The following is a 26558-nucleotide window of genomic DNA, read 5'->3' as shown; positions in this document are numbered from 1 at the left end:
ACTGGGTATCAAATCTGGCTGAAAATTCACCTTACAGCTCAGTTACTTCTAATCTGGAGCAGTTTTCTAGTGTTACCTACTGCGTAGCTGCATAAAACTGTATGTCAGCAAAAAGGAGGTGGTGAAAGAGAGAAGGCAGGGGCTCTTTCACAACAGCTAGCACACTGTTGTTTTAGAAGTGTTTTTACAGTACTTACCCCAAACTGCCTAGCCAGAAAAACAACATTCTACTCCCAGCACAAAAGAAAACATAATCAGTTATGAAACAGAAGCTACTAAAATTTCCCTCTGAAGTCCTAGAGAGCAATGAAGTACATAAAAGACCATTGTCCTCAACTGCAAAAACTGTAAATAAAACTAAGAAAATGTTGAAATTTTGAATACCTTTGCTTTTGCTTTTCTTTGTGCAAAAATTTCCTGGAGAACATAGCATGGTTGTCAATGGTCACAATTTTTTTATTATGCTACAGTCATTTAAAAGTCAAAATTCAATTTCTTGTGCCTGTTACAGCATTCACAAACAACCAGTGTCCAAATGCAGGAGTCAACTAAATAAACTAGAAACCTGTCTCTGTATAGTATCCACTCGCCTTGCAAATTGCAATGCCATTGAATCTAAAACGTACTGTCCATTCTCCAAAGGATTTCCCTGAGGCAGTACACCTTTCTTTAAAAATGTCATCATTAATTGAATTAATTTATTATAGATGATGTTTACATGCCAGGTCAGTTACTGGAGCTATTGCTACCACTGAGAAATCCAACATAGTATATCATCAGTCAGTGCCGATACGTGAACCTGAACAGATAATAACTATGCTAGAAATGTCCTAGAGTGATGAGGATACACACACACACACATTAAAAAAAAAAAAAAAAAAAAAGCAGTTTTTTTTTTTTTTTCCTCAATATTAATATATGACAGCAAATTCCTCCCTTGAATCCCAAATACAATCCAGCTCTAGTTCCAGGCTAGCTAGCCAGCACACAGAACACTAAAATCATCAGTCATACAAGAAGAATACATTCACAAACGTCAATAAGTTAATTCACCACAAACACCTGCCTCCAAAAAAGTTTTGTTTGAGAGTTCTTACTGCCCTGCCACATAGGCAATGAGAATATCCATGTCTTGTGTGTAGGCACAAGACTATTTCTCATATGTAAAGGAACTTCTAATTTTACATCTTCAGCTGGATGCTAACTGCATGAGATTCCTAATATATTATTATATAAGTAAGTCCTAGTCCATACAATGCTATGGAATATGAGCGCATGAGAGAAGGATATCAAAGAAAGCCCACTTCAAATGAGGAAAGTGAGAGGAGGAGGAAGACGCATGACACCCCAATTTCAGACCCACACACCAAGGCCTTGGCAGAAGAGAGGAGCTTTGCACTGTGAATGAATGGAAAGATAACAAACTTGAGCTATGGTGAACGGTCGATGGGAAACAGGTTCATAATCAGAGACCTACTGTGGTATATACTTGAGTATACATGGATGAGGAAATGTAACTTGTGAACAATCTCACTTGCAGTTAGCCAGTATATATATATATGCATACATATTTATATACACAATGAAGACATTTGCATTTGGTACTTGTTAGAAAGCTTTCATCACAGGCTCCAGTCAAATATTAGTTGGGAGCCAAGATCACATTTACAGGATATAAACATTTCAGTGGGATAGTAATGTTTGATGAAGTATAGAAAAATATATATTAAATTGTCTTCAGTTAAAAGACTTTTTCTTTTACATTTGATAGAATGACTGACTGCTAAAATGTTAAACTGAATACATACCTTATCAACTGGGGTATTTTCTTCACTTGTTACACTCGCTTTTCTTGATTCGTTTTTTGTTCTGCTCAACCTCCGGGACACTTTCTCTCTAAGCAAAGTGGCATATCCAATGTGTTCATAGATGGGGTTGGTCGTCATTTTGGAAATATACTCTGAAGCCTTTGTTTCTATATACAATGTTATCAAGCCATCTGTTACCAGATCATGGATTGATTCAAATCTTTTCTCCCCAACGAAATGCTTCCCATCATAGAACAACCTGTAGTTTAAGGTCTGATTGCCAAATCTGCATATACCAGAAAAAAATAAAAGGAGGGAGAGAAGAAAGGGAAGAGTGTGAGAAAGAATTCATACTAGATAAACACACAGGAGGTAATTGTGATGACGAGTCTACGTATCTGGATTGCATATGGAATATGCACATGGTGCAACTGCATCAATGTGGATGTATTTACAGTCATTGAAGAGCAATGGACTCCTCTAACGAACACGTGGGGTCTGAACCACCCTTTGACAGGAAGGCAGGGAGACTGAGCTCCTAATTCAGGGGCACAATTAGATGCCTCAAGTTCTGTGGGGTAACACTAGCCCTACATAGCTATTTATGGCAGGTGCAAACTATTTTTTTTTTTTTTTTAATGGATTAAAAGGCAATGTGATATAGTAGCACATTCTGCTACAACACCAAGGTGGAATCCTACTCTTGACTAAAGGATTCAAAGATATGACATTAGGTTAAATGGTCCTTATATTGCATCAAATGTGTCTATTTCTGCATACTTTGTTGTGCATTCGAATCAAACTGTTTAAGTCTCTTACTTTTTACCCACATTTTTCATATGAATTCCCAATTTATAGTCAAATTCAGTTTTTGAGTCTACAAATAACTATCCCAATGGACTTAGAAATCATGCTGCTGTGTCAAAACAGCAAGGAATTTGCCATAATCCCCATCCTTTTGTAGATCTTTTTATTCTTTATTTTGAAATCTCTTTGAAAAACCCTAAAAAATTACATTTGTTCTTTTTCAGCTGACAAAAGTTGCTTTTAATTTATAACACTTTGTAATTGGCATGACTCACCAGCTTTTCCAGCTCTACCATCTGCTCTTCAATATGAACTCTGAGAAAGATGTCAGTACCATATCACTTGGGATAACTCCCTAGAGCATCTTTGCTACTGGCTTACCGTCAGGAGGGTGAAAATGAAGAGTTTTATTTTGTGAGTTTCCCACAGAAAGAATACTGTTATAAGCATTGTAACATATTGCTAAGGAGTTTTTTTGTCAAACACTCAGCAAGTATTGAGTGCACCCTCAGCAAGTTTGCCAATGACACCAAGCTGTGGGGAGCAGTTTACATGCTGGAGGGAAGGGATGCCATCCAGAGGGACCTGGACAGGCTGGAGGGGTGGGTCTTTGTGAACCTCCTGAGGTTCAACATGGCCAAGTGCAAAGTCCTGCACCTCGGTCAGGGCAATCCCAAGCACAAACAAGGGCTGGGAGCAGAATGGATTGAAGCAGCCCTGAGGTGAAGGACCTGGGGATGCTGGTTGACGAGAAGCTCAATATGAGCCACCAATGAGCACTTGCGGCCCAGAAAGCCACCTGTATCCTGGCCTGCATCAAAAGAAGCATGGCCAGCATGGCAATGGAGGGGATTCTCCCCCTCTGCTCTGCTCTCATGAGACCCCACCTGGAGTGCTGTGTTCAGCTCTGGGGCCCCCGATATAAGAAGCACATGGACCTATTAGAATGAGCCCAAAGGAGGGCCACAAAGATCAAGGGGCTGGAGCACCCCTCCTACAAAGACAGGCTGGAGGATTTGGGGTTGTTCATCTTGGAGTAGAAAAGGCTCTGGGGAAACCTTCCAGTGGCATTCCAGTACCTAATGGAGGCCTACAGGACAGCTGGGGAGGGACTTTTTGTCAAGGGGTGTAGTAATAGGACGAAGGGGAATGGCTTTAAACTAAAAGAGGGAAGATTTATATTACATATTAGGAAGAAATTCTTTACTCTGATGGCTGTCTGCCATTGTTCGGCTCTGGTGAGGCCACACCTCGAGTACTGTGTTCAGTTTTGGGCCCCTCGCTACAAGAAGGACATGGAGGTGCTTGAGCGAGTCCAGAGAAGGGCAACGAAGCTGGTGAAGGGTCTGGAGAACAAGTCTTACGAGGAGTGGCTGAGGGGGCTGGGACTGTTTAGCCTGGAGAAGAGGAGGCTCAGGGGTGACCTTATTGCACTCTACAGGTACCTGAAGGGAGGCTGTAGCGAGGTGGCGGTTGGTCTATTCTCCCATGTGCCTGGTGACAGGACGAGGGGGAATGGGCTAAAGTTGCGCCAGGGGAGGTTTAGGTTGGATATTAGGAAGAACTTCTTTACTGAACAGGTTGTTAGTCACTGGAATAGGCTGCCCAGGGAAGTGGTTGAGTCACCATCCCTGGAGGTCTCTCAAAGACATTTAGATGTAGAGCTTAGGGATATGGTTTAGTGGAAGATTTGTTAGCGTTAGGTCAGAGGTTGGACTCGGTGATCTTGGAGGTCTCTTCCAACCTAGACTATTCTGTGATTCTGTGAGGCACCAGAACAGGGTGCCCAGAGAAGCTGTGGATGCCACATCCTTGGAAGTGTTCAAGGCCAGGCTGGATGGGGCTTTGGGAGACCTGATCCAGTGGTAGGTGTCCCTGCCCATGGCAGGGGGGCTGGAACTAGGTGATCCTTAAGGTTCCTTTCAAACCTTTCTAGGATTCTATGATTCTAAAACATAACAGAATATCTGGTCCTTTTCCCACTAACTCATAGCAGCTTTAAGATTGTCATGTAGGCAGGCTTTGAATGGTACAGCTAAGCCAGAAGCAGCTCTATTTTCAAGGAAAGGCACCTGTGAGTTGTAGGTGAAAGGAAAGGCAGTGAGGTTGTAGCTTGGGATCTCCCTGAATTTTGAGCTCAGGTGAGTAGCAGTGTCTTCCACCTTTGAGCAAAAACATCCCATGGTTCACACTGTATTTCTACAGCAAGCTTGAATTCCACTTAGGGGAAGAAAACTCAAGTGTAGTATGCTGCCTTTGACAGCTGGTCAGCTGCTGGACTTGATGATTTTCCAGGGTCTGATTCTTTAAATATCACCTATTGTTGCTGGTGTTTGTGTAAAACACATCACAGAGCTTGGAGAACAACCTGTCTGTGTCCCCTGCCAGGACATTCCCCCTTCTGTCCTCACCTCCAGCTCAGACAATTTTCAGGGAGAAGTTCCATGTTTATATCACTGCAACACTCAACACTGGGTAACAAAAATGTTGAAAAAGGGAATAGTCTGCTTCTGAAAAGGGATTTCCTAGACAAGTGCTAAAGCACAGGCTGAATAATAGCAGTGCTGCAATTGTCAGACAGCTGACAAGAGGGTGCAAAACCAACCCGACACCATGAAGTGTCCAGTGGACATGGACACAGACACCACTCAAAAGGGATTGACAAAAAACCTCCCACATTAAATATATTTACAGTGGAACTATAAACCTCTATTAAAACAGCATTTACCTGAGAGCAAGTGTATAGCAGCCGGGTTGCCGCTGGCTTTCTCTAAGAATATATGCTCCTTCTACGCCAGCAAGTATCTCATCGGCTTGCTCCCGAGAAATGATGCCATGAAACCTAAGAAAAGACATTGCAGTGACTTTCAAAACAATCCAACCAGAAATGCCTCCCCCTCTACCCCAGAAACCTTTGGAAAACTGAAATCATGATTTGTGGTAATTTGAGCCTGACACCAGATCCCTGCTTCCAATGCGAGGACCGGGCAAGTGAAGAGAGAAGAGCAAAGAACAGCTTGGTGTCCCCCAGAGATCTTTTTCCATAAATGCCCCATCTTTTCACAACTTTTATCCTCTACCAGTCCATGTGTCTCTTCCTTGTTTCCTTTCTAGAGGCTTTATGACAGAGTAGAAAATTGGGCAATAATGGTATAATTTTTATTGAAAATTGAGATGACAAAATTAAAATAAGAGGTCATTCTTATTAATGGTTTGCTTTAGGTCTTATATTAGCATTGCCTACCTAATTTTGTAGCTGAAAGTGAGCAGAAAAACGGCAACAATTACTCAAAATTCCATTCTGTACATATTGAAGTAGAAGAAGATATAGAATATTCTTGAGAACAATTCTATTTTCTTTATTTCAGTTCCTCATTCAGTGTTGGAAAAAAGCAAAATAGTCTTTTGCCATTGCTATTTTAAGAAAGAAAGAGGCCCTGGGATGCCGAATTAACCTTACAATAATCAATATTTAACTGTGATCTTTCCTTAAGTATAAATGTAGGCTTTGCAGCAGTTCAAGTCTTAACTCCTACACACATTTTTTTGGCTGATAATTCTCTGAGGGTCTCCTCAGAGGTTTTCAAAGTTTCTATTTTTGATGCTGTCTCTGAAAAACGGCACTAAGACGTACTGGCCTTAAGCACTTTATCTTTCCTGACAATACATATGAAGTGGCATGTTTCTAATACTGCCTCTGGCATGGTAGTGAAAGAGAAGAAAAACACATTGGATGTAAATGCAATTGTTCTGTTCTCTTAAGTTGTCTTTTCACAACTAATAAATGATGGAAATACTAGGTTTAAGTGATCTTTCCGAAGTGACTTTATACTGTAAACTGATTCATACTTTCTGTACTGGTAGGGACACAGTCATTTTCTGCCACATCCAAATTAAAACAAGCATCCCCTAGATGAAATAATTTAAGCAGGTCTTTACCAGTAAACTCATGGCAATTCATATGCCTAGTTAAAATATTGAGCACAGGCTATTTGTCACCAGAAGCTCATTATGAAATAAAGCAGGTTTTAGGTTAGATATTAGTAAAAGAGCTCTCCTGGTGCTCAGTATAAGAAACCACTGGATACTGAAGCACCTGTAAAATTTCTTTAACCATGGATAGTAAATATAGGGTAGTCCACGCTTTCTCATAGATGTTTTTGGTGTATTTATGCAAGGGCATAAACCAGCTGCACATTGTACGAGATCGCCTGTACTCAGTCTCCTGCCTCTGACAGCAGCAGAAAATAAATGCTTGAGGAAAGAGTGCAGGAAGCAGTGAAATACTTTCACTTCTCATCCCTGTCTGTCCATCACTGCTTCAGCCAGAAGTTGTGTCTGATCAGCTGTGACCTTACCCTTCATGAATCGGAGAACCTCACTTGGAAACCCTTTAACATTGCTATGCTTTTGGCATCCACAGCATCCTGTGCAATGAGCATGAGAGGAACACCTTGAATGTCCCTCTCTTGGACATCCACTGAGAAGGCCTGTTTATTTCCCTCATATGGCAGGTGCTGCTGCCCATCACTTTGCTCTGCCTTTCATTTCTTCTATACTCTCTCTAAAAAGGAGGGAGAAGGAACGGGGAGAGAGGAACCAAAACAATGTGTACTACTTAAAATGCAGCCACCCCATGGATTATACAGTAATATATATATATATATATATATATTTTATTTTTTTTTCCCTAGAAATTCCTGACTCTCTTTCCAAGCATTCCTGAACCCAGAGTCAATTACTTGTCAGCTGTTCTGAAATCTTCTTTCTGAATGGCAATAACTGATGTGATCTCACAAAGGTGATTTCTTGCAATTCCTGCCAGCTCTACGACTCCACACACTTAAAGCATGCCAACAGGCTGGGAGCTGCCTCGGTAAAAGATTGTGGTAATAGTTTTAAAATCCTGCCTGAGACAGCGTGATGGGTTACTTAGCTGGGTACTTACTATCTTTGGCTCAGTTGTACTTTGGTGGCTAGATCTGAATTCCCAATTGTTTAAGATAACATTAAAAAATGAAACTACAGTAATTAAGGGCAAGCTGCTGGCTCCTGAGCTTTTTGATAGTAGGAAAGGATATTAAACACAGATGATGTGTCTGGGATGGAAGAAAAATAGAACACAGGATCTAAGCAATTTCTCCAGCAATAAGGGGTTAAGCCTCAGCAGTAAAGGCCAAATGCCAGCTCTGCAAATGGTGTGTAACCAGGAGATCTGGGTGCCTGCTGCAGTGGCTTTTCCCTTCAGCTCTACCTGCTCAGAGCTCCTTACCAATGCTGAATTCAGCCCCTTTCAACCTACTCATAGGCAAGAAAACTGCTGAGCACGAAGAAATTGTACTTTAGTGATTCCTTTATCTGTCTTAGAATAAAAATGCACCAACTCTCAGGGTATTTTGGACCTTGTGACTTTACCAGGGAGAACAGCATTTTGACACACAGCAACATACATGCATACTTCCATAACCAGGGCTGGGTGTTAGGGTGGAGAAAGCACAGGAACACACTTCATAAGGCAGGGACAGAGGCAAGATGCTTCTCTCCTCCCTAGCCCAATGCAGGACCACAGGTAGATAAAAATGACAACCAAAATAAAAGGAAAAAAAAAACACTCAAGACAATATATATATATATATATATTCTTCCCAAACTGTCCTGAGAAAAGCAACACAAACACGCAGGCTGCAATAGTGGCACAGTCCATGGATTGTGATCAGCAGTATTGGACAGTAACATCCTTAAAATATTAGGCATTCATGGTACTTAGCTTTCAGCTGAAGTAAAAGGCACAATGAAATATTTTGAAAATATTTTTTTCAGAACTCCATTGTGGTGGTGTTTTTTATTTGTGTTTGCTTGCTTTTAATTCTAGTACTACAACTTTCAGATACAGCTAACAGATACTTAAAAGAGAAAGATACTTACTCTCTTCCATAATACTTTGGTCTGTTTTCCACCTAAATTTTGAAAGAAAAGAAAAAAAATATTTTAAACACACTTGGTTTTAAATAAGAAACAAACATAAACTATGCTTCATTATTGAGTACTACTGCACCCATCTAAGTGTTGAAATTCTGCATATTCAAAACTGTGACTGGAACAGTAAAACACAGAAGAGCAGAAAAATGAAACAAGAAGAGGTATTTTTATTGATGTATTTCTGGAGAGCATAGCATGCATCAATGGTGAAAAAAACCTACACAACTACGCATAATTGCATAAAATCTGATCAAATGGATAAAGGATAGTTTACTGTATTTTTTGCCACTCTAACATTTATATAATAAAATAAGACTGTTTTTGTTATACATCCTTTAGCTTCCTAAAAACATTTTTTTGCCTATATATGGCAACCAATCAAAGATAGAAAAAAGTACTATCCTTGGGAAAAAATAGGTTTTTGGATTTAGATGTAGTCTTAAATTCCTTAAAGTCTCAAGAACTTGAGGGCCTGATCCAAAGTATACCGAAGTCACTGGAAAGACTCCCAGTTATTTTAAAGAGCTTGGAACCAAGTTCTAGGAATGTAATGTTTTTATATAGAAACTTGGGATGGTCTGACTCTTTGATTCATTTCTCAAGCACCAATTTACTCAAGCACTTTTGGTAAATTCTTAAAAAAACAAGCTCCCCAGCCTCATAACCCCTTATTTCTTCTACAGCCTCTGACTAGATTGCTAGATTGCCTACTTGGTCTCAACAGTCGCAGCTTCTGCATACAACCAACCCATGGACAACCACACCGTGACTTTCTGGATGAAGATTTGCATTGCCGCATATGCTGTCATCGCCAAATAACCTGCTTGATGCAGTGTGTACACTGCTGTGGCGTGCCCTAACTTACTGAATGTAGCAAAGATGCTAAGTGAGGATATTTCCAAGAAATTCATAGCTCCTGGAGAGGGCTGACAGGTAAATCAGGGAGCAGAACTACAATCTGCATCTCTGCATCTTGGCGGAGGCCGGCGGGGAGGCCGGCAGCTGTGCAGCAGGAGGAGGAGGATGCCAGCAGGGGGCACGTCTTCCCCAGCTTTCACACAGGGGCCGGGGCACTGGTACCTTACCATATGCAGAAACCGATTAAATTAGTACGTAATTTATTGCTACGTATTCATTTTCAGATTTCAAGGCATTCAGATATATGCATTCATTCGAGTGTTGTTATAAGGAGATGCTTTTTCCTCTCCAGTCTCCCTTCAGCTTAACAATAATGTCATCCACCTGACTGCAACTTCATGCAGCATTGTCATGTGCAAGTGCAGCAGGACTCAATAAAAGATATATATAAAGTCTCCCAATTATTAAAATAATCCGAGTGAGTGCATACCTGAGTAAAGCTGCCCATGTAAATGGAGTTACTCCTTCATACATAGCAACACACACATGAAAAAAAAAAGTGGTTTCAGGACTATTTTAATATTTAGGATAAAACCACTGAATTTTCACCACTTTATTTCACTAGAATCATAGAATCAATAAGGACCTTCGTTCTTGTTTTGATTAAATCTCATTATTTCACTCATAAAAACTTTAAATTGATGAAGGCCTTTTACTTCTCAATAACAAATGCATAAATGTCACTTTTTTTGATTCAATCATCTATACACCATGCATTAAATTGAAGCAGCCGCCTTTGTACCCTGCAGTCACTAAGGCTCCAATACAGTGCAAAATGAACTAAAGTCTGTACAAGATAATGAGAATCTTCAATGGAAGTCCTATGGGAGTTCAATCAAGTCCTTACTGTGCTTCTTTTCCAGCTCGGCATTTCTTTCCTAGCACAGTGCTAACAATAGCAGTATCAAACGCTTGAAACTCCTGCCTGGGAATAATACCTTGATGCAAACATTTTGGAGCTCTGAGGGGCAGGAATAAAAGGAAAAAGCAAACACAGGAGAGAAGGGAGAGCAGAATCAGAGGAATTGCCAGTTCCTACAGGTGCTGTGTTTCTGTGTGCATATACAGAAACTCAATAATGACAGCACATGAATTCAATTTCTTTTTTAAACTTTCCTAGCTCACTTTTCATATGAACATTGGAAATTTGAAAGGAGTGTTAAGGTTTCATGTAAAAGTCATCTGCATCACACAGAAATTATAAGAGATTAGAGAGGTCTTTGTTAAAAGTGTCACTATTTGAACCAGCCTAGTCATACTCCTGAGCACTGCCATACTTTCACTAGTAAAAGAACTCAAGAAAAAAAAAAAAAAAAAATCTGTTTTCCCTCAGAAAGAGGATCTTGTTGATATGTTCATCCTGAGTAGCTTGACCTGACCTTATTATCTTGGACCTGTCATCCTTATTAGACCTTTGTGACCCTCCAAAGTATATATTTAGTTGGAAACTTAATTAAAAAATGGGTATCAGAAGCTGACTTAGGTGTTCATGAGACCACCACATGTAATCTTCCCCATAATGGGAAAAAGGGGCCACTCAATGCATTGAAAAAGGTGACAAGGAACAAGCAGAGGAACTTTCATTCCCACAGTAAGCCAAATAAAACCTTCACAGCACATAAGGCAAAGTGTGACTTTCATTTGGATTTGGAATCTGCTTCTTTTTTAAAAATACATTTGCTTTGATTCTGTACACAGAGCAAACCCCACCACTTTCAATCTACCTCAGAAATACAAAGAGGTGAGTTACAGAAATACAAAGAGATGAGTTAGCAGTACTAGCACCCACCCTCAAAATTGCCTGTAAGAACAAGTTCCCTCACAAATACAAAAAAAATAAATAAATGTAGTAACAGTTTAAAAGCATTCTGGAAATACCTCCCTAAGCAAATGGAGGTACATTCTGAATCCCTTTCAGAACACCGTTTATGCAAAAATCCAGATTTGTCTGTGACATTTTTGTCATTTAACAAGCAACCAACTGGAATGTCCTGCACACTGTGATTTCCGTTTTTCCTGCTGTTCATGAGTTAAAAGATTTGCTTTTCTGAATATCCACAAAGCCCATCAAATCCTATCTTCTTGCCCCCTCCATAAAACAGACTCCTTTTCTTCAACTCCTTTTTAGTACTCAGGTGTCTAAAATGGCCACAAATGTTAACTCTTTGTTTTAGGCAAGAAAGATATCGCAGTATTTTGTGAAGTGAAGCTCCAGATCTGTCAGAGCATCCAGGAAAATAAATGCAAGCTACGGTGCACCACAATTGAAAACCTCTCTTCTCTGCTCACTGCAACCTTTAGCCTGAAATAATCATTAAGCTCCTAACCAACTTCACTGCTAGGAACAAACACGAGGAAACAAAGTTACAGCAAGATAAAAGATCAAAATAACATCAGGGTCTCTAGATCAAAACCAGAATGTTGGACTGAACTTGGAAATAAACCAAAAGCCTACACAATTGATGGAGCAGAAGCTTAAAAGTATCAAAGCAACCAGTAGTTCTGCTTTGCGCTGACTGCAGACTCTGTACAGACTTCAAGGGAAAGCCTATATATCCCAGAAGGCAAAGGTGACTGAAATTCAGCTGGGATTAGCTTTTCCTGTCCTGCTATAAATGGGCTCTCATGCACGCACACAAAGTCAGACAGATCCGATGCAGAGAATCCTTCACTGGGGACAGAACAGGAAATCCACAGGTAGAAAAGTGACTGCTTCCCTGTGGCACGAGCCCAGAATAAGCAAATTTATTCTGAGGACTTTTTCACTTTTTTTTTTTTTTTTCTTTTTCCTTTTTTAATAGATAATGGGTGATGAAGAACACTTTTATCACTTTTCATATAGCCCTCACAATTTCCTTGTTGAAAAATGACCACATTTCCCAGGTGGTTTTGTACATCACCCTGGCCAGTCTCTCCAGATATTCAGCACTGGGAGAACTGTGAGGGGTTGAATCATTTTGGATTCTTACACAGATAGACACAGCCAAAGTACAAACCCAAGGAAAATTATGTAAGGTAAATAACAGGTCATAACTTGTGAAAACATATATTTGCCTTAAAGAGCTCTGCAGCGTGCTTTTACTACTCCCATAGACAGAGCAAATAAAATGGATTCTCTGTCTCCACTAAAAGTAAGTGACAACTTTCAACTTAAATGTGAGTTGGCAATTTTCAGGCTTAGAAAAAAGTATTATTGCCAATCTCAAACCAAAAATGTTGTTGCAGAGCAGGCCTTTATGGCAATTGCTCCAGAAACTCAGTGGAAAACACTCAAAATTACTACTGAAATGCATCGTTGTATGAATTATGAACTATCAGTGAATGCCAAAATTGTTTAAAACTATAGTCATATTGATCAGGAAGCACACAGTATGGTAAAACAGCCTTAAATCATTAATTTCAGTAAGGAGTTCAGTACTCCTACAAAGCCAGCAACATTCAAAGACATCTAATCCTGAAGCATGCTCAAAGACAAAAGAAACCCAGCACAGCTCTGCCAGCTCTCTCCAAAAGCATTTAGGAGCATGTTTGAGAGGCTCTGCACAGTCTTCTCTTGACTCCCAGCCTGCCAAACCAGCCTGCCTCTCCCCATCCCAGAAAACAGACTCACTTGTACACTTAGTCTAGTTTTACAAGTTTTTTTTTTTTTTTTTTCAACATTACAGGATATTCAAGGTGTGGAATCGGTTGCACTGGGGTTTAAACAACACTGAGAAGGAAATAAGCCTTCTTCATAAAAACACACTAGCTATCTAAGCTAATCCAATACATTACCTTTACATAATTTTGAAGTTTACTGAATTGTAATGCCGTGGGATTTGTGGCTCCTCTTTTGGCCAGGATGGTTTCACCCTGGAATGACATACTCCTGCTAATGTACAGATGATTGTATTAAAATCCTACACCACTCTGCAAGATAGCTCATCACAAAACTACTGGGAATCATGCAGGCAGGAGGTAAGTATGCCCTAATGTGATAGATTTCATTGCAAGCATCTACATCCAAGCCACACTGCACTGAAGATTTGAAGATGCCCTGAAGAAGTCTTTCTGCTGAAGTACTATCACAGAAATAAGATAACTCTGATTTCCAAAAAAATTTAATTTCTCTTCAGCTTCATTGCACAAGACATATTTCTTTATCCAGTGGCCAAAGCTGAAATACGGAAATGTTGGGATGAAACTAAGAAATCCCAAATCCCTCTCTAGGACAGCAATCTGTCTGTAATTCAGAAGGGCCAGCATGCCATAGCACTGCAGGTCTACCTATTTCAACCACTGCTTCAATACAACCATGAGGAGAATATACAAAGGAAAAGGAAACAATAAGGTGCATGCATAGCTTTTTGTTCATCTCCCCATTATACAGAATGAGCAGAGACACAAGACCAAGAGTTTAAAACGTCAGTGTGGTCACTTTATTGCAGGCAGTGAGGCCTTTACCCAAAGGAAGTTTAATCTAAACATTTTCATGTTTGGAACAATGTTATTTATTTTTCAGTAATTCTAGTTAACTAGCCATAAATACCATTTTCAGCTCAGTAAAAGAGAAATAGAAGAACTGGAACAGAAGTCTTCAAGCCCAGACTATAAAGAAAATGTAGTCTGAATTGTTCAGCTTTTGGCACAAATGTCATGAACCAAGTGCAATCTATTGCCTCAGAATCAATAGCAGAAAAGGAATACAGAAAATGTAAGCACTCATTAATAGTAAAAACAGTATTGGAGTATAAACTATGCTGTATTTCATTACTTCTTTATAATTATTTTTTGCCTCCCCGTCTTTCTAAAAGAAATCTCTGTTTAGATCAATTAACGTATCTAACTTTCCCTCCAAATAGGACAAATTATTTTACTTCAATGCCTCTTAAGCAGTTTAACTTGGGAAACATTTGTTTTTGCAAGGAAACGTTTATCTACCCTTTTTTATTACCTTTTGCCTACTTTCTTGCTATTACTTTTTCAGGCTTGCTGACATCAATGTTTTCAAAGAGAAACAACTCTTGTCCTTGCGAAAAGCCTCACATCATACAGCCTGTTGATAATTTTGCCAGTAGAAGTAGCAGCAGTGTAACATCTGTGCTCCCCAACCAAGGACAGGCCAATTATAGGCAGTTAGTATGTGAATATCTAATGAAAAGCTGGTCTTTTCCCCAAAGATTTCCAGTCAATGGCATTCAGTATGACTGATGGGACAGGCTTCATATGACTAGCCTATCCAGGCCGCATAACTTCACGAGTATGTTCATGTATTTTGACTATGTGATGAGGGAGGAAAAAAGACATTCCTCAGAAAGAAATCAGCACTGCATAAGGCACCAGAACATATTATGCCTGCACTGTCCATGTTTCAGAGGCTCTCCAGAAAGAAAAATCACATGAACAGTTTTAGAAGTCTGCAGCTTCTTTTTTCATTTAGTCACAGATGATGACAGCGTTATGGCCAGTCGATGGATACACATACAGCCACATGATGGTGAGGGACTGTGGTGCCTCTGAGACAAGAGAGTAGCTGGGAGCAAGATGTCAAAAACATTCAAAATACTAGAGGGACAACAATTAGACAGGTTTCCACAGAAAAACATCCTGGCATCATTACAAATCATAACGTGAACATGTATCACTGATACTGTCTGTTTTAAAAACCACCAAAACCAGAATGCCACTCAAAGCACTGGGATATGAAAACAAGAGTGCAGCCAACAAGACACCTTGGAGTAATCCTCTCCTTGCAATTTCCAATCAGACAGCCTCTAGCTGGAATCCTGAGTGTAGTTTTGGGCACCACATCTCAAGAAAACTGGAGCAAATAACCAGAATGAGCAGGGATTCAGTGAATGTGAAAGACATGAAAAGAGATTAGCTTAAGGAAGAGAAGACAGAGGGGCTGTAGTAGACATGTATGAGAAGGGCAGCCTTTAAGGAGAAATAAAATAATTTGCTCTGTGTATGCTTACTAGACATGACAAGAAGTAAAGCCGCAAAAAGGATGATAAAGCCTAGATCTCAGGAAAGTGTTAAAAATAATTAAGCACTAAAAAAAGTAAGCAGAGGTGGTCATGAAATCTTCAACTGTGGAAGACTCTAAGAAGAACATATGCAAACACCTCCTCTTGATGTTAGGATGACAACCTCTTGAGTCTCCTTGGGCCAAGATACAAGATACAGCCTCTTACTCATCTCTGCCTGTTCTCGGGAGATTATCAAGGAGCAGACTGAATAGGTTATATCCCATATATATATCCCATATAATCCCATATATAAATCCCATATAAAACCACAGCAATATAATGTCCATGCCCACCTCTGCGAGGCTCTCGGGACAGCAGGGAGAAGGCAGTGGACTGAAGGGAGTGCTCTAGAGGAGAAGGTCAAGCCTTCAGGTGATGTCACCCCTAACCTAAATAGCATAAAACAGTTTAGATCTATCAAGCACAGTGAAGGGCCAAATTGTGCTGGATATCTTCAAACGAAACATTCTGCTGTAAAACTTACACAGCTGGGGAGGATACAGGACTGGAATGCTTCACTGTGAGAGAGAACACAAAAGGAATGACAGAAGGGAAGAACTCAAAAGAATGTTTTTATTAACTGCTGTTCAAAGCTGCACTTTGCTGGTCTGATGGCTTGCTGTAACCTACGGAGAAGGTAAGATGCATAATGATCCTTCCTCGGAAGGACAATGCCTCACAAAGAAACGCAGGAAGCTAAGCAGATCTGATTCTTTCTGTGGCACTTACTGAACGCTGATTTCCATTCCATCAAGGTTATTTCTATCATTTTTGAAGACAAAGAATTTAACAAGAATTGGGTTGGTTTGTTTGCTTGCTTGCAAAACTTTCAAAAGAGCTGCTCTAAGGCATCTCATATGAGGGTATTTTTAACTTGAGTTAGTTTCCTATCTATGACCTTGAACAAGCTCCCTCAGTCCAGCATACAATAATCAATATAGCAGACAAAACACTTTAAGCTCCAGAGGGTTATAAAAGTTTCCCCAACACTGACATCTGCTATAGTCAGTAAAACAGAATACATTTCTGTATACATTCAGCTCTAACAGGCAAAAGCATAATTGAACAAGAAAATAAAATAACAAATATTTTGTGACCTAATACAATAATGTGTTCCTGAACAAAAGCTAAAATAAATTGAAATAAATCTTAATCAAGGAGGCTGCTGCTAAGCACTCAGGGGAGACAGGGTCAGGTTCAAACAACTTCAATAGCAAAAGCAGGAGTCATCTATTTTGTTATGCAGTTTCCACTTACACAGTAAGGGCATCATTAAATGTAAAAAGGAAGATCAATGTTACCTTGAATGTTAGATGAAAAATTTAAATATAGTATTTAAACTATGCTCCCTTTTTCCAAGATTGATATGTTGAGTCATTAAATGGGAGACAAAATATCCCCAACAGCAGCAGATAAATGCAGCAATCTATATCAGTGCTATAAATGCTGCTTGCACTTCTGTAACCAGTGAGAAGCACTAAAACCTTCATGACACATGCCAAAACAGTCCACAGTACATCTGCACAAACACACTGTGTTATGTCACCTGCCCTGATGCATCCCCAAAAGCCATGCTTTTTAACCAGGCCACTGTTAGTATTTGATGTAAAAACATGTCCCTCCAGCAAGGGGCCTAGAGAATGTAATTGCAAATTACCAAAGGAATATTTGTAACCAATCTGCTGCAGACTGATTAGAAACTCAATGTGGAGAGGGGATGTGGAAGGAAAATTAGGAAATGGGACATCAAAACTGGGAGTGGGGTAGGAAGACAGGGCCTTGAATAAGCCCTTGTTTAGTATCTTGGGGTGTGATGTGTACTACTACATCATTACATCAGGAGAACATCTATCCATGGGGACAGTGGAAGGGTGAAAGCAAAAATCCAAGGAGAAAGAAGAATATTCATTCAGTTAATCTCCTGTCATTGACTTCATTAATACTTCTGCTCTGTACTTGGGAACAGTTGACATCACTCTTAAGTCAGGCTACCTGCAAAGTCTGAACAGAAATAAAGGAGCTTAGCTACTGCTAGCTACTTTTCCCAATTCTGAAAAAGGTGGAGGTCTTATTAGATCTGCCAAATACTGAATAGGAGAGTATTTCCCAAATGATGAACAATCGGGTAACTTACAGATGCTTTCACTTCAACAAAGCTGAATAGTTTGATAACCATCAGATACAGCGTTCAAAAAACACACCTTTCTCATACACACAGACATTACTTAGTTGAAATAGATATTATTTTGTCATGATGGCATTTCAATCAGATATGCAAATATCTTGGAAAAAAAGGATACATATAAATTTACATTGTGAACCTTCTGAATTTCCATTCTGAACCCTGGAAATTCAGGATTCCTTGCTTGAAATCAATACAGACTTCACTATGATCATGCCTACAATAGAAATATGTAACTGGCTGATATGATCATTCTCTGTGTAGGTGTGTATATATATACGTATATATATACATATATATATATGCATGTGTAGCAGGATAAGAAGTAAGATACACAGATGAATACAGACAAATAAGTAAAATTTCTGTATTCATTCATATGAAGAAATAAGAATTCACCAGCTGCTCGGTTTTCTCTGTCCTAATCCTGAATCTAGAAAAAGACATCAGACATCTCACAAAGTATCAGTCAGAGCAGACACAGTGAAACCCCCTACTACATATTATTTTAACCAGACACAAGGAATACTGGCCTAAATTGGAACAGATATGTAAATCTATACAAGCACACATAATTTTCTCCTACACATAGGCTTATTGATAAACTTTAAGTTGAGAACAAGCTTTCATTCATTTTGATTTGAAAACTACTTAAATTTGACATCTTGCCAAACTAAAAAGAACCAGATAAAAAGACTAATATATATCAAAGATAAAAAGAAATTTTAAAAAAGGAGAATAGCAAAATCACAAACCCACACATGCATCACACACTGTCTAGAAGAAATGAAGAGGAGGGTGAAACTTACCAAGGAAATGTTCGATCAAGGGACAATTAGAAAGTTCATCAGTCAATAAAGACAGCTAGATATAGCTTTTGCTCATTAAGCAGTAGTTGCCATCTTGTCTTTCAAAAAGATGTCTTTACCTATTCTATTTCATAATGGTCAAAAAAAAACACTGATTCATACTGTATTTCTCTGGCAAAGAGGAACATCAGACTAATTTGCAAGTTGTAATCTAGAACATTTGTAAATAAAACGTGAAGACATTCAATTGGAATAGACAAACCTATAGGTTTTAGCTATGTTTCAATAAAAATTAATTATCTAATCTGCAGAACACTTAGAAAACTTTCCTCTGCTCAGTAGTCAGTTGACTGTTGAAGTCAAGATGATGTGCCTTCACCTGAATGTTCCACAACCCTGCTACTGCTGTGGGGGGAGACTTGATGTACTCTAGGAGAGAATATTTCCTGTCAGTCTGTAAAGTGTCCTGAAAAAAAAAAAAAAGGCAACTTTCTCTGATGTGATGAATACAAGTGAATTTTGGGAAAGCAATAGTCTAGCCTCCCTTCTTTCTTTCATCCAATACTGCAAATCACAGGCATTCTGTGGGACAAAACCTACTATGAAGATATCATAGAAAAATGCAGTTGGGTGAAATCCCACAATTTATACATAGTAGGAAAACCTACATGTGGTCATTCTGGAGAGATGCTGGTTACAATGCATTTAATGATTCTCTGGGTCCTCCACCCCAGTTTAACCAAACACATTTCCTGGCCTGCAACTGTTTTCAGTCCCTTCCAGCACAGCCAGGCTTTCTACTTTAGCAACAGATTTCAGCTGACAAACTTTCCCCCTAATCAACGCCTATTCAAAACTGCTCTTAAGCTCCACTTGCAACCCACAGACTACTGCTGTGTCCTCCTTGTTAATTTTTGTTTCTGTCATAAAGATAGGATTATAAAAACACAATTAAATTAAAGCAGCAGCAATATCATAAGAATTTGAAGATATAGGCTCCATTAAGTCTTATATGTACAAACATTTTCATTAATGAAAATAGGTTTTGGAACAACTCTGTTCATTTTCATTTAATTGCTGGCTAATGGGGTCTCTTGGTGTGTCACTGTGTGTGTTCTGAGGCTTCTTTCTAAGAAAAAGATAATACAATATTATGAATAATTCTAGATAAGCACTCAGGACTGACAGTAAGAGACACCTTCTCATGACACTGTAGTCTTAAGCTGCCTGACTTTTTGCAGTGGAGTGATTTGAACAAGTGCCATGAAAATTCCCATTTACTCTCATTATTTACCACCAATTTTATGGCCAATTTCAATGCCTATTACAGCTCACTGGTACTTTACTGCAGTATGGACATTGTTCTTAGAAATATGAGGGCAGAGGAAAAAAAGAAAATATTCAGCTTGTAAAGGTCATTAAGTGAGCAGAATAAGGGAATTCATGAAAGACTTATTGCAATAATTAAATACTTATTATCCAGTTGGATATGCTCTGCAAGCATCTTACTAAGGCTTAAATTCAATAACCTTGCTCAAGCTTACCTGATTCTGGAACTGGTTGTTTCAAAGCTTTTTTTCTTATGTACAATTATAAATTATTCTTGTACCTGAAAGTAGGACTTAGAAAAAGCAACTAGCATCTTTTAAAGAACTTTTCAATATTGCTATTATTTAAATGATAGTCTGCTAATTGTATTATTATTAGCTTGAATCCCATGCTTCAGAAGACGCTTTGAGGATAACTATGTAAAGAACAATTTTCAGTGGTTCAATTTTGGAGATGTGTAATGATCCTGTATGTTCTCTGCTAGCACTGCATAAGGTGGCAATGTAATTCAATATAATTATAAACCTGTTAGTGACCATTTCAACAGTAATGCTCTATGAAATGACACTAACTAAGTACTTGTTTTGATGAATCTGGGTAATGGATATCCAAAGGGTCAAAACAGTTCTGACCCTCTGGATGGTTTGAGAGAAAGATTCTCAGCTGCACAGTCTAAATATGTCATCAGTATTTTGTTTCTTAGACTCATGTAAGCAAAGAAAAAAGTATTTTTATTTTCTCAAGGAAAGATTCCCCTTTTGTAACCATATTTTCTTTTCATCAAGGAACCATCATTTTGATGCTTTAAAGGCAGAGAAAATAACTTCTGCCTCTGACACAACCTATTTGGAATTCAGAACAAGGAGGAAGGCAATTAACTGACATTTTTCTACATAATAATATAAACTAAGGCTCTGAGGCTTTGCCTACACTAGGGAAATTCAGACAAGTTTCTCACTGTTGCTGACACTGGCTTGGCCAAAGCACTGCTAGGAACTTGAAAGGTCTAATGCAGACAAACTCACTTGCCTCAAAAACTGCTGTCAGCAACTAAGACTTTCTTGGAAAATGAATTGCATTCACAGGTATGAATAACTGAATGATGCTACACATGTAATCCAAGCCTATTTTTTACCAGTAGTTACCAAATATGTTTCATATAATGTCACCATCCTTCCATCATTCTTTTACTTTGTTAAAGCTTCAATTTCTTTAAAAGATATTTTAACTTTGAATACACTACTACTAAACTATTTCTTAAAACTATTTTTAAATGGTACTTCAGAATAAAAACAGGAAGTCGAACACTTGAAATATTTTCTGCGAATGCCATTTTTGATGATAATTTCTGTAGATGCTTCCTAAAAGATGCTTTATAATATGGCTTTCTCATAAAATGAATCTGATTCATTGGCACCTATCATCACACTTGCATCTGCAAGCACAATATTTAAGAGCTACTTTCCACCTGAATGGTGCTTTTAAACTAAACTTTTTTCTATTTAAAAAATAAATCATTAAAACATTGCTGGAAGGAATATGGCTACAAATGAGGATATTGGCAGAAATCCAATGTTATTGGGAAGGTAGATATTCACACTACTCATGCTGCCAGTGGTGATTAATTAAAAGCCGTTAGATACCTGAAGCCTTAACAGTTCATTCAATATGATTCCCATTGCAGGAATGACCTGCTTTTGCTGACAAGATATTTATGCAGGCAGAAAAGAAAAAGAAAATCATGATAGCAGAGCTCAAAGACACAAAGATATAAATGTTCATGTTTTATTTACAGTACCACTTTTTATTCTGGGTGGTTGTGTATCAGGGAGAGGTGATTTCTGTCTCCACAGTATAGTTAATCAGGAAACCCACACAAATCAGGTGGTAGAACTGCAGAGATCTGAGCCTAAAACCTTTGTGACTATGGAGCAACGGAGAGGTAATGGAGGAGCAAATCAATGCAGATGATGTGGAAGACAGCAGTAGAAAAAATAGAGGAATGATGAAAGTACCAAGTGATGAAAGCAAAAACAACCAACCCCTCACAAGTTTATCTCTTGGTGCTACAGATTTTGTTTTTAAAAAATGCTTGAATTTCCTTGAGAACATGCAGAATTCAGCAATTATGAATGAAAGACATCTTCCCACGAGCATGAAGGATTTAAAATAATTTGCAATTTTTACCACATTTGCCTGAAGTAATTTGAATCCTAAATTACACAAGAGAACACCCTCAAAAAAGTCCAGCTCCTATATTCACATGGAAAGAGAAATCTTTTCACTGTCATTCACACATCCTGCTGACACCTGCTCTGCAGATGTCCTGCTCTGCAGATGTTGGATGAGCATTATGTTGCATACTAAATATCTATCATATTGCCAATTACTATATTTTCCCACTGATGACAATAAACTAGATTTTCAGATTTTCCTATGTAACTGACCAAAATCCATCATTAATAAGACACAGCCTTTAGTGAAGCAAGCCTATACATTCATTAGAATACACTAAAGCGAAACTAAAATGAAGAAAAACTCTAAAACCACCCACCCTACAATCTGTATATTAAGGAGAAGCTAACAGTTGCTATTAGAATACAGTGTTGAATTTTCCCTCTAAAATAATCTGTGATGCTCTGTAACACCAATATGTAGCTTTACTTTATATAAAGCCAATAATAAGAACCACATGGAACAATCTAAACATTACGATGCCACCCCAGCATATAAATAAATGTATAAATAAATATGGAAAAATGAGGCAAATCATCAGTGCTCTAATATGATTTTTTGGGAGTCTTTGGGGCTACAGAATCTATCAGGTGTATGAACTCATACAGTTGACCTAAACAAATATTCAAAATCCAAATAAATAGAAATCAGTCAAAGATCACATTTGTGGGAATTCATACTGCTTTAGAATGAAGCTTCTTATTTTCAGATGTTTAACTAAATTAAAACAAACAAACAAAACAAATCAAAATAGGACTGTCTTCAGTCTACAAAGTGAGCCACTAAAATGGCTTATTAGTCACAAACAAAAACAAATTATATAAATCAGACATCTTTTTTACTTTTTTGTTATGCACTGCTTTGACAATTATTTATTATTTTGGCTAATATAATATGATCGAAGTTTTCTTTTGCAGAACTTTAGAAGTGTCCTGAACAGGAACTAAATAATGTTTATTATCCTGGGCAACTCACTTATTATACCCTTGTCCTTCTCTTATTATACCCTATACCCTTCTCATTCTGCATCTGTTGATATTTGACAGGCATTTTTCCAGGGCTCTACTTCAGTGGGTACACAGTGTGGGAAGCAGGTCAGAGCTCAGGATTATGTTTGAGAAAAGAACTATATATCATACCCATGATCGTTAGTTTCTATCTCCTTTCACTTAATCTTTTATACCTTGTGTAATCACTTCATGAGTTCAGTATTTCTATTACTAGCATTACATTTCTATCTGCACAAAATTTGCCCCTGACATTATAGAAGATAAGGCTATCACAGTTTTATTGATTGAACAGAGAAGCCTACGTATGTTTTCAATTACTGTTACGCAGGGCAGTTTGAGGAGCTGACATATTTAACTAAGTAGAGATAGAGAAATACAGTAAAAGAAAACAGGGAGACAAGATGACCCAGCAAAATATTTGTTCCTATGTATTTTTTAATATTCTTCAATCTTTAAAGCTTCTGTGACAGAACCAAATTCTCCAGCTATCTATTTTAACTTGAACTTATTTTTCACTTTAACTTGAATTTAATTTTTGGCAAAATGTATTCTACAAACTGGAACTACATGAATCGTGTTGAAACACATCGTGCATACTTTCGTATGCAGATGCAGGATGAAAATACACCTTATGCTGCTCCATTTTGACAAAGAAACACAAAACTTGAGGTAGTATACAGAAGAGCACAGTAAGCAATGATTAATGAGTATTTCTCTAATGAAGGTGCTCCTAGTGGTAGAATCAGGCCTCCATGCCTAATTAGCAAATATTAAACTGCTTCAATTAATGAACTTTAAGGAAAATGATTATTTAAAATAATGGCTTAGAAAAAGTTAAAGCGAATACTACACCCAGACTGTACAAAAGATTTTAAGTAATAATATTCTGCTGACAATTCATCAGATTTAACAAGGTGCAGTGAAAGAGGAACTGACCTCCCGAGGACAGATGATTCTCTTGGGACGTGGTGCTTCTTGTTGTAACTGATACACTGTCAAAGACAAAAATGCACAGATAATTAGAAGACTGCAACATACACAAACTTTTATTCAGATGAGTCTTTTAGCCAGAGGCTGCAGAGAAAAATGCAAATGCAAAGGAAAAGACAGCAAACTGAGGTATTTAGGTTTATGTAAGTCATTTACATGAAAATTGGTTGCTGACCGGCAAATTAGTAAAACTGATTATTGTTCTAACTCTTAGAATCCTTATCTCCTTTTATACTTGTTATTCTGTCTCTATACTGGGGAAAACTAGCTTGAAGGATTTGTTAGGTGTTTCTCAGGATTTTTTCTCTCACTTTTGCATATACTGTGGTTGAAGAACAGAATGCTTGAATGCTTACTAGCAATGCATTTTTTATTTTTTATTTTTTTTTGGATAGGCCAAGAAAAAGTTCAGCCCATTTGAAAGACCTCACCACAATCTCATAATTTATTTCTTTTTAAAATTTGCTGGCAACTATTTACTATTTATGAGCAAGCAAACATTCCTTTCAGAGCAATTACACCACATTCAAATGGCCCTGGATCAATTTTGTGAATCTTCTGAGGGCTTCAGGAGAGAGAGCTGAGGCCAGGGGTAGCCGCTGAACCCTGGCCCCCAGCCTCTTCACTTCTTGTATTTAATGAGATCCTTTCCTTCCTTTCCACTCAAAAGTCATGAGAGGGAGCTGACATACAGTGACAGTAATCAATTCCAGCGCAGACAGACTGTCTCTCCATAACTCCAGTAAAAATCCCAAAGGTTTGGATTGCCTCTCTTGAGGAAGGCCTTCTGTATGCTGTATTTGGAAAGATCATGTTGTGTCTATGACTTTTTTTTTTTTTTTTTAAAGACCAAGTTTCTAGGACAGGGTTCTCCATAATGCTTGTGAAGCTCAGAATTATGCTTGTGAAGCTCAGTCTTGAAAGTTGGTAGATTATGGAAGGAAAATAAATACTGGTTGGTTTGATAAACGCTGGAGCCCTGTTCCAGAAAGGGAATGGAAATGGTAGGCATTACTCTTCACCACCTTCTCTTTCCTTCAGCACCTTCTCTTCAAATGGGGTTAGGAGCAGCTGCAATGAATGAGAAGCACAGAAGTCCTCAGCTTGCACCCAAGTTTGTCTCTTAGGGAATACAAAAGTGTTGGGGACCAGGCTAATATCAAGGTGGAAAAACCCATATCCTCTCACTTCCCCAAGCCAATCTTTATGCCTGGTTCATAAGAGGGACGTATCAAGAGAACTCATGATTCCTCATATGCCCTGTCAGTTTTAATGCATATGGATGTGTTCCAGCTCAGAATCTGTATTAAGAATTTGGATTTAACCTGCTTCACTCAGCACTGTCAGACCTACCAGTACTTTTGCTCAAGATTTATGATAACTAGTCGTCTTTCTTACCTCTTTCAATTGTGTCATGGAGTAAGATTCAAAGCCTTCCTTCTACACTTTTCAGATTGAATGTAATGTGTGTCCAAAAGAGTTGTCAAGCAAAGCATGAAAACTTTGCTTCAAAAATCAGAGACTGATTCTTAAAACTCTGTTCTGCAGCCCAGTATCAGGATTTTAAGAGGCCATTTCTGAATGTTTGAAATTCAGCATAATGTCTAATTCAGGAAGGTACTGATGCTTAATGCTAAATACACTAAAGAAGAAAATAGTAACTTTTTTCTTCCCCCATGCATTTCCAGTAGAGAAAAGGAACTCTATGGATTCAAAATATTGTAAGAATAAGATTGCTTCCTCACCATTTAAAGATCTATTTCCCCTATTTATTCATTTAAATTTTAATTGAAAAATTATACTTCATAAAAATCCCATTTTTCAATCATCAAAACCATTAACTGATGTAGCAAATTAAGCTAATGAAGCTGTTTCTAAAATAACCTCAATAGCTGCGGTGTAAAAGAAATTAGTCTGAAAAACACATATGATGCTTATATCTTTTGATATGTTGCATTTAAAAGAAATGAAAAAAGTAAAGAGCTCTTTGAAATGACCAAAAGGATCAGTGAAGCCGATATCACTGCAGAAGCAGGGATGGGAAGAAGAGTCAGCATTTCACAAAATAAAGGAGGAAATGACTAACAAGAGAGGGCATTTATATGAAAGACTTGAAAGCAAAAACAGTAAACTGAATGTTGATAGGATGCAGTGGGATGAATCAGTGCAGGGATTCATGATGAGTACTAGAAGGACAAATCATCTTAACAACTGTGTTTTGAACAGACTGTAGAAGGTTGCTGTCATTCTCAGAGAGGCACGAGTAATTAATCTGCACAATAATCTGAACTGAGAAAGACATCTGATTTAGAAATACATCATAGGAAAATAAAATAAGATTATTACTAAATAATAATAATAATAATAATAATAATAATCTGCATGCTGCTTTAAATGTGCAAGATGATAAAATGGCCCCAGGTAACAAGCATGTCTGAGCTTGTAAATGGTGGTAATCACAGAAAACATCATGAATGGGA

General features: G+C 38.2%; 1 protein-coding gene across 1 annotated transcript in view; it reads right to left on the bottom strand.

The window, feature by feature from the left end:
* The window catches only part of CHN2 (chimerin 2), a 163134-nt gene that overhangs the window by 65581 nt on the left and 70995 nt on the right, over positions 1–26558 (bottom strand). The window contains exons 3-6 of the mRNA XM_035316521.1: positions 24025–24080; positions 8541–8572; positions 5344–5457; positions 1809–2094 (exon numbers count right to left, since the gene is read on the bottom strand). Coding sequence (XP_035172412.1) covers positions 1809–2094; positions 5344–5457; positions 8541–8572; positions 24025–24080 — 488 coding nt within the window. The remainder of the gene's footprint in view (positions 1–1808; positions 2095–5343; positions 5458–8540; positions 8573–24024; positions 24081–26558) is intronic.

The sequence above is a fragment of the Oxyura jamaicensis genome, chromosome 2, assembly GCF_011077185.1.
Source record: "Oxyura jamaicensis isolate SHBP4307 breed ruddy duck chromosome 2, BPBGC_Ojam_1.0, whole genome shotgun sequence".
NCBI classification, from domain to species: Eukaryota; Metazoa; Chordata; class Aves; order Anseriformes; family Anatidae; genus Oxyura; species Oxyura jamaicensis.
This window is presented reverse-complemented; position numbering and strand designations above follow the sequence as displayed.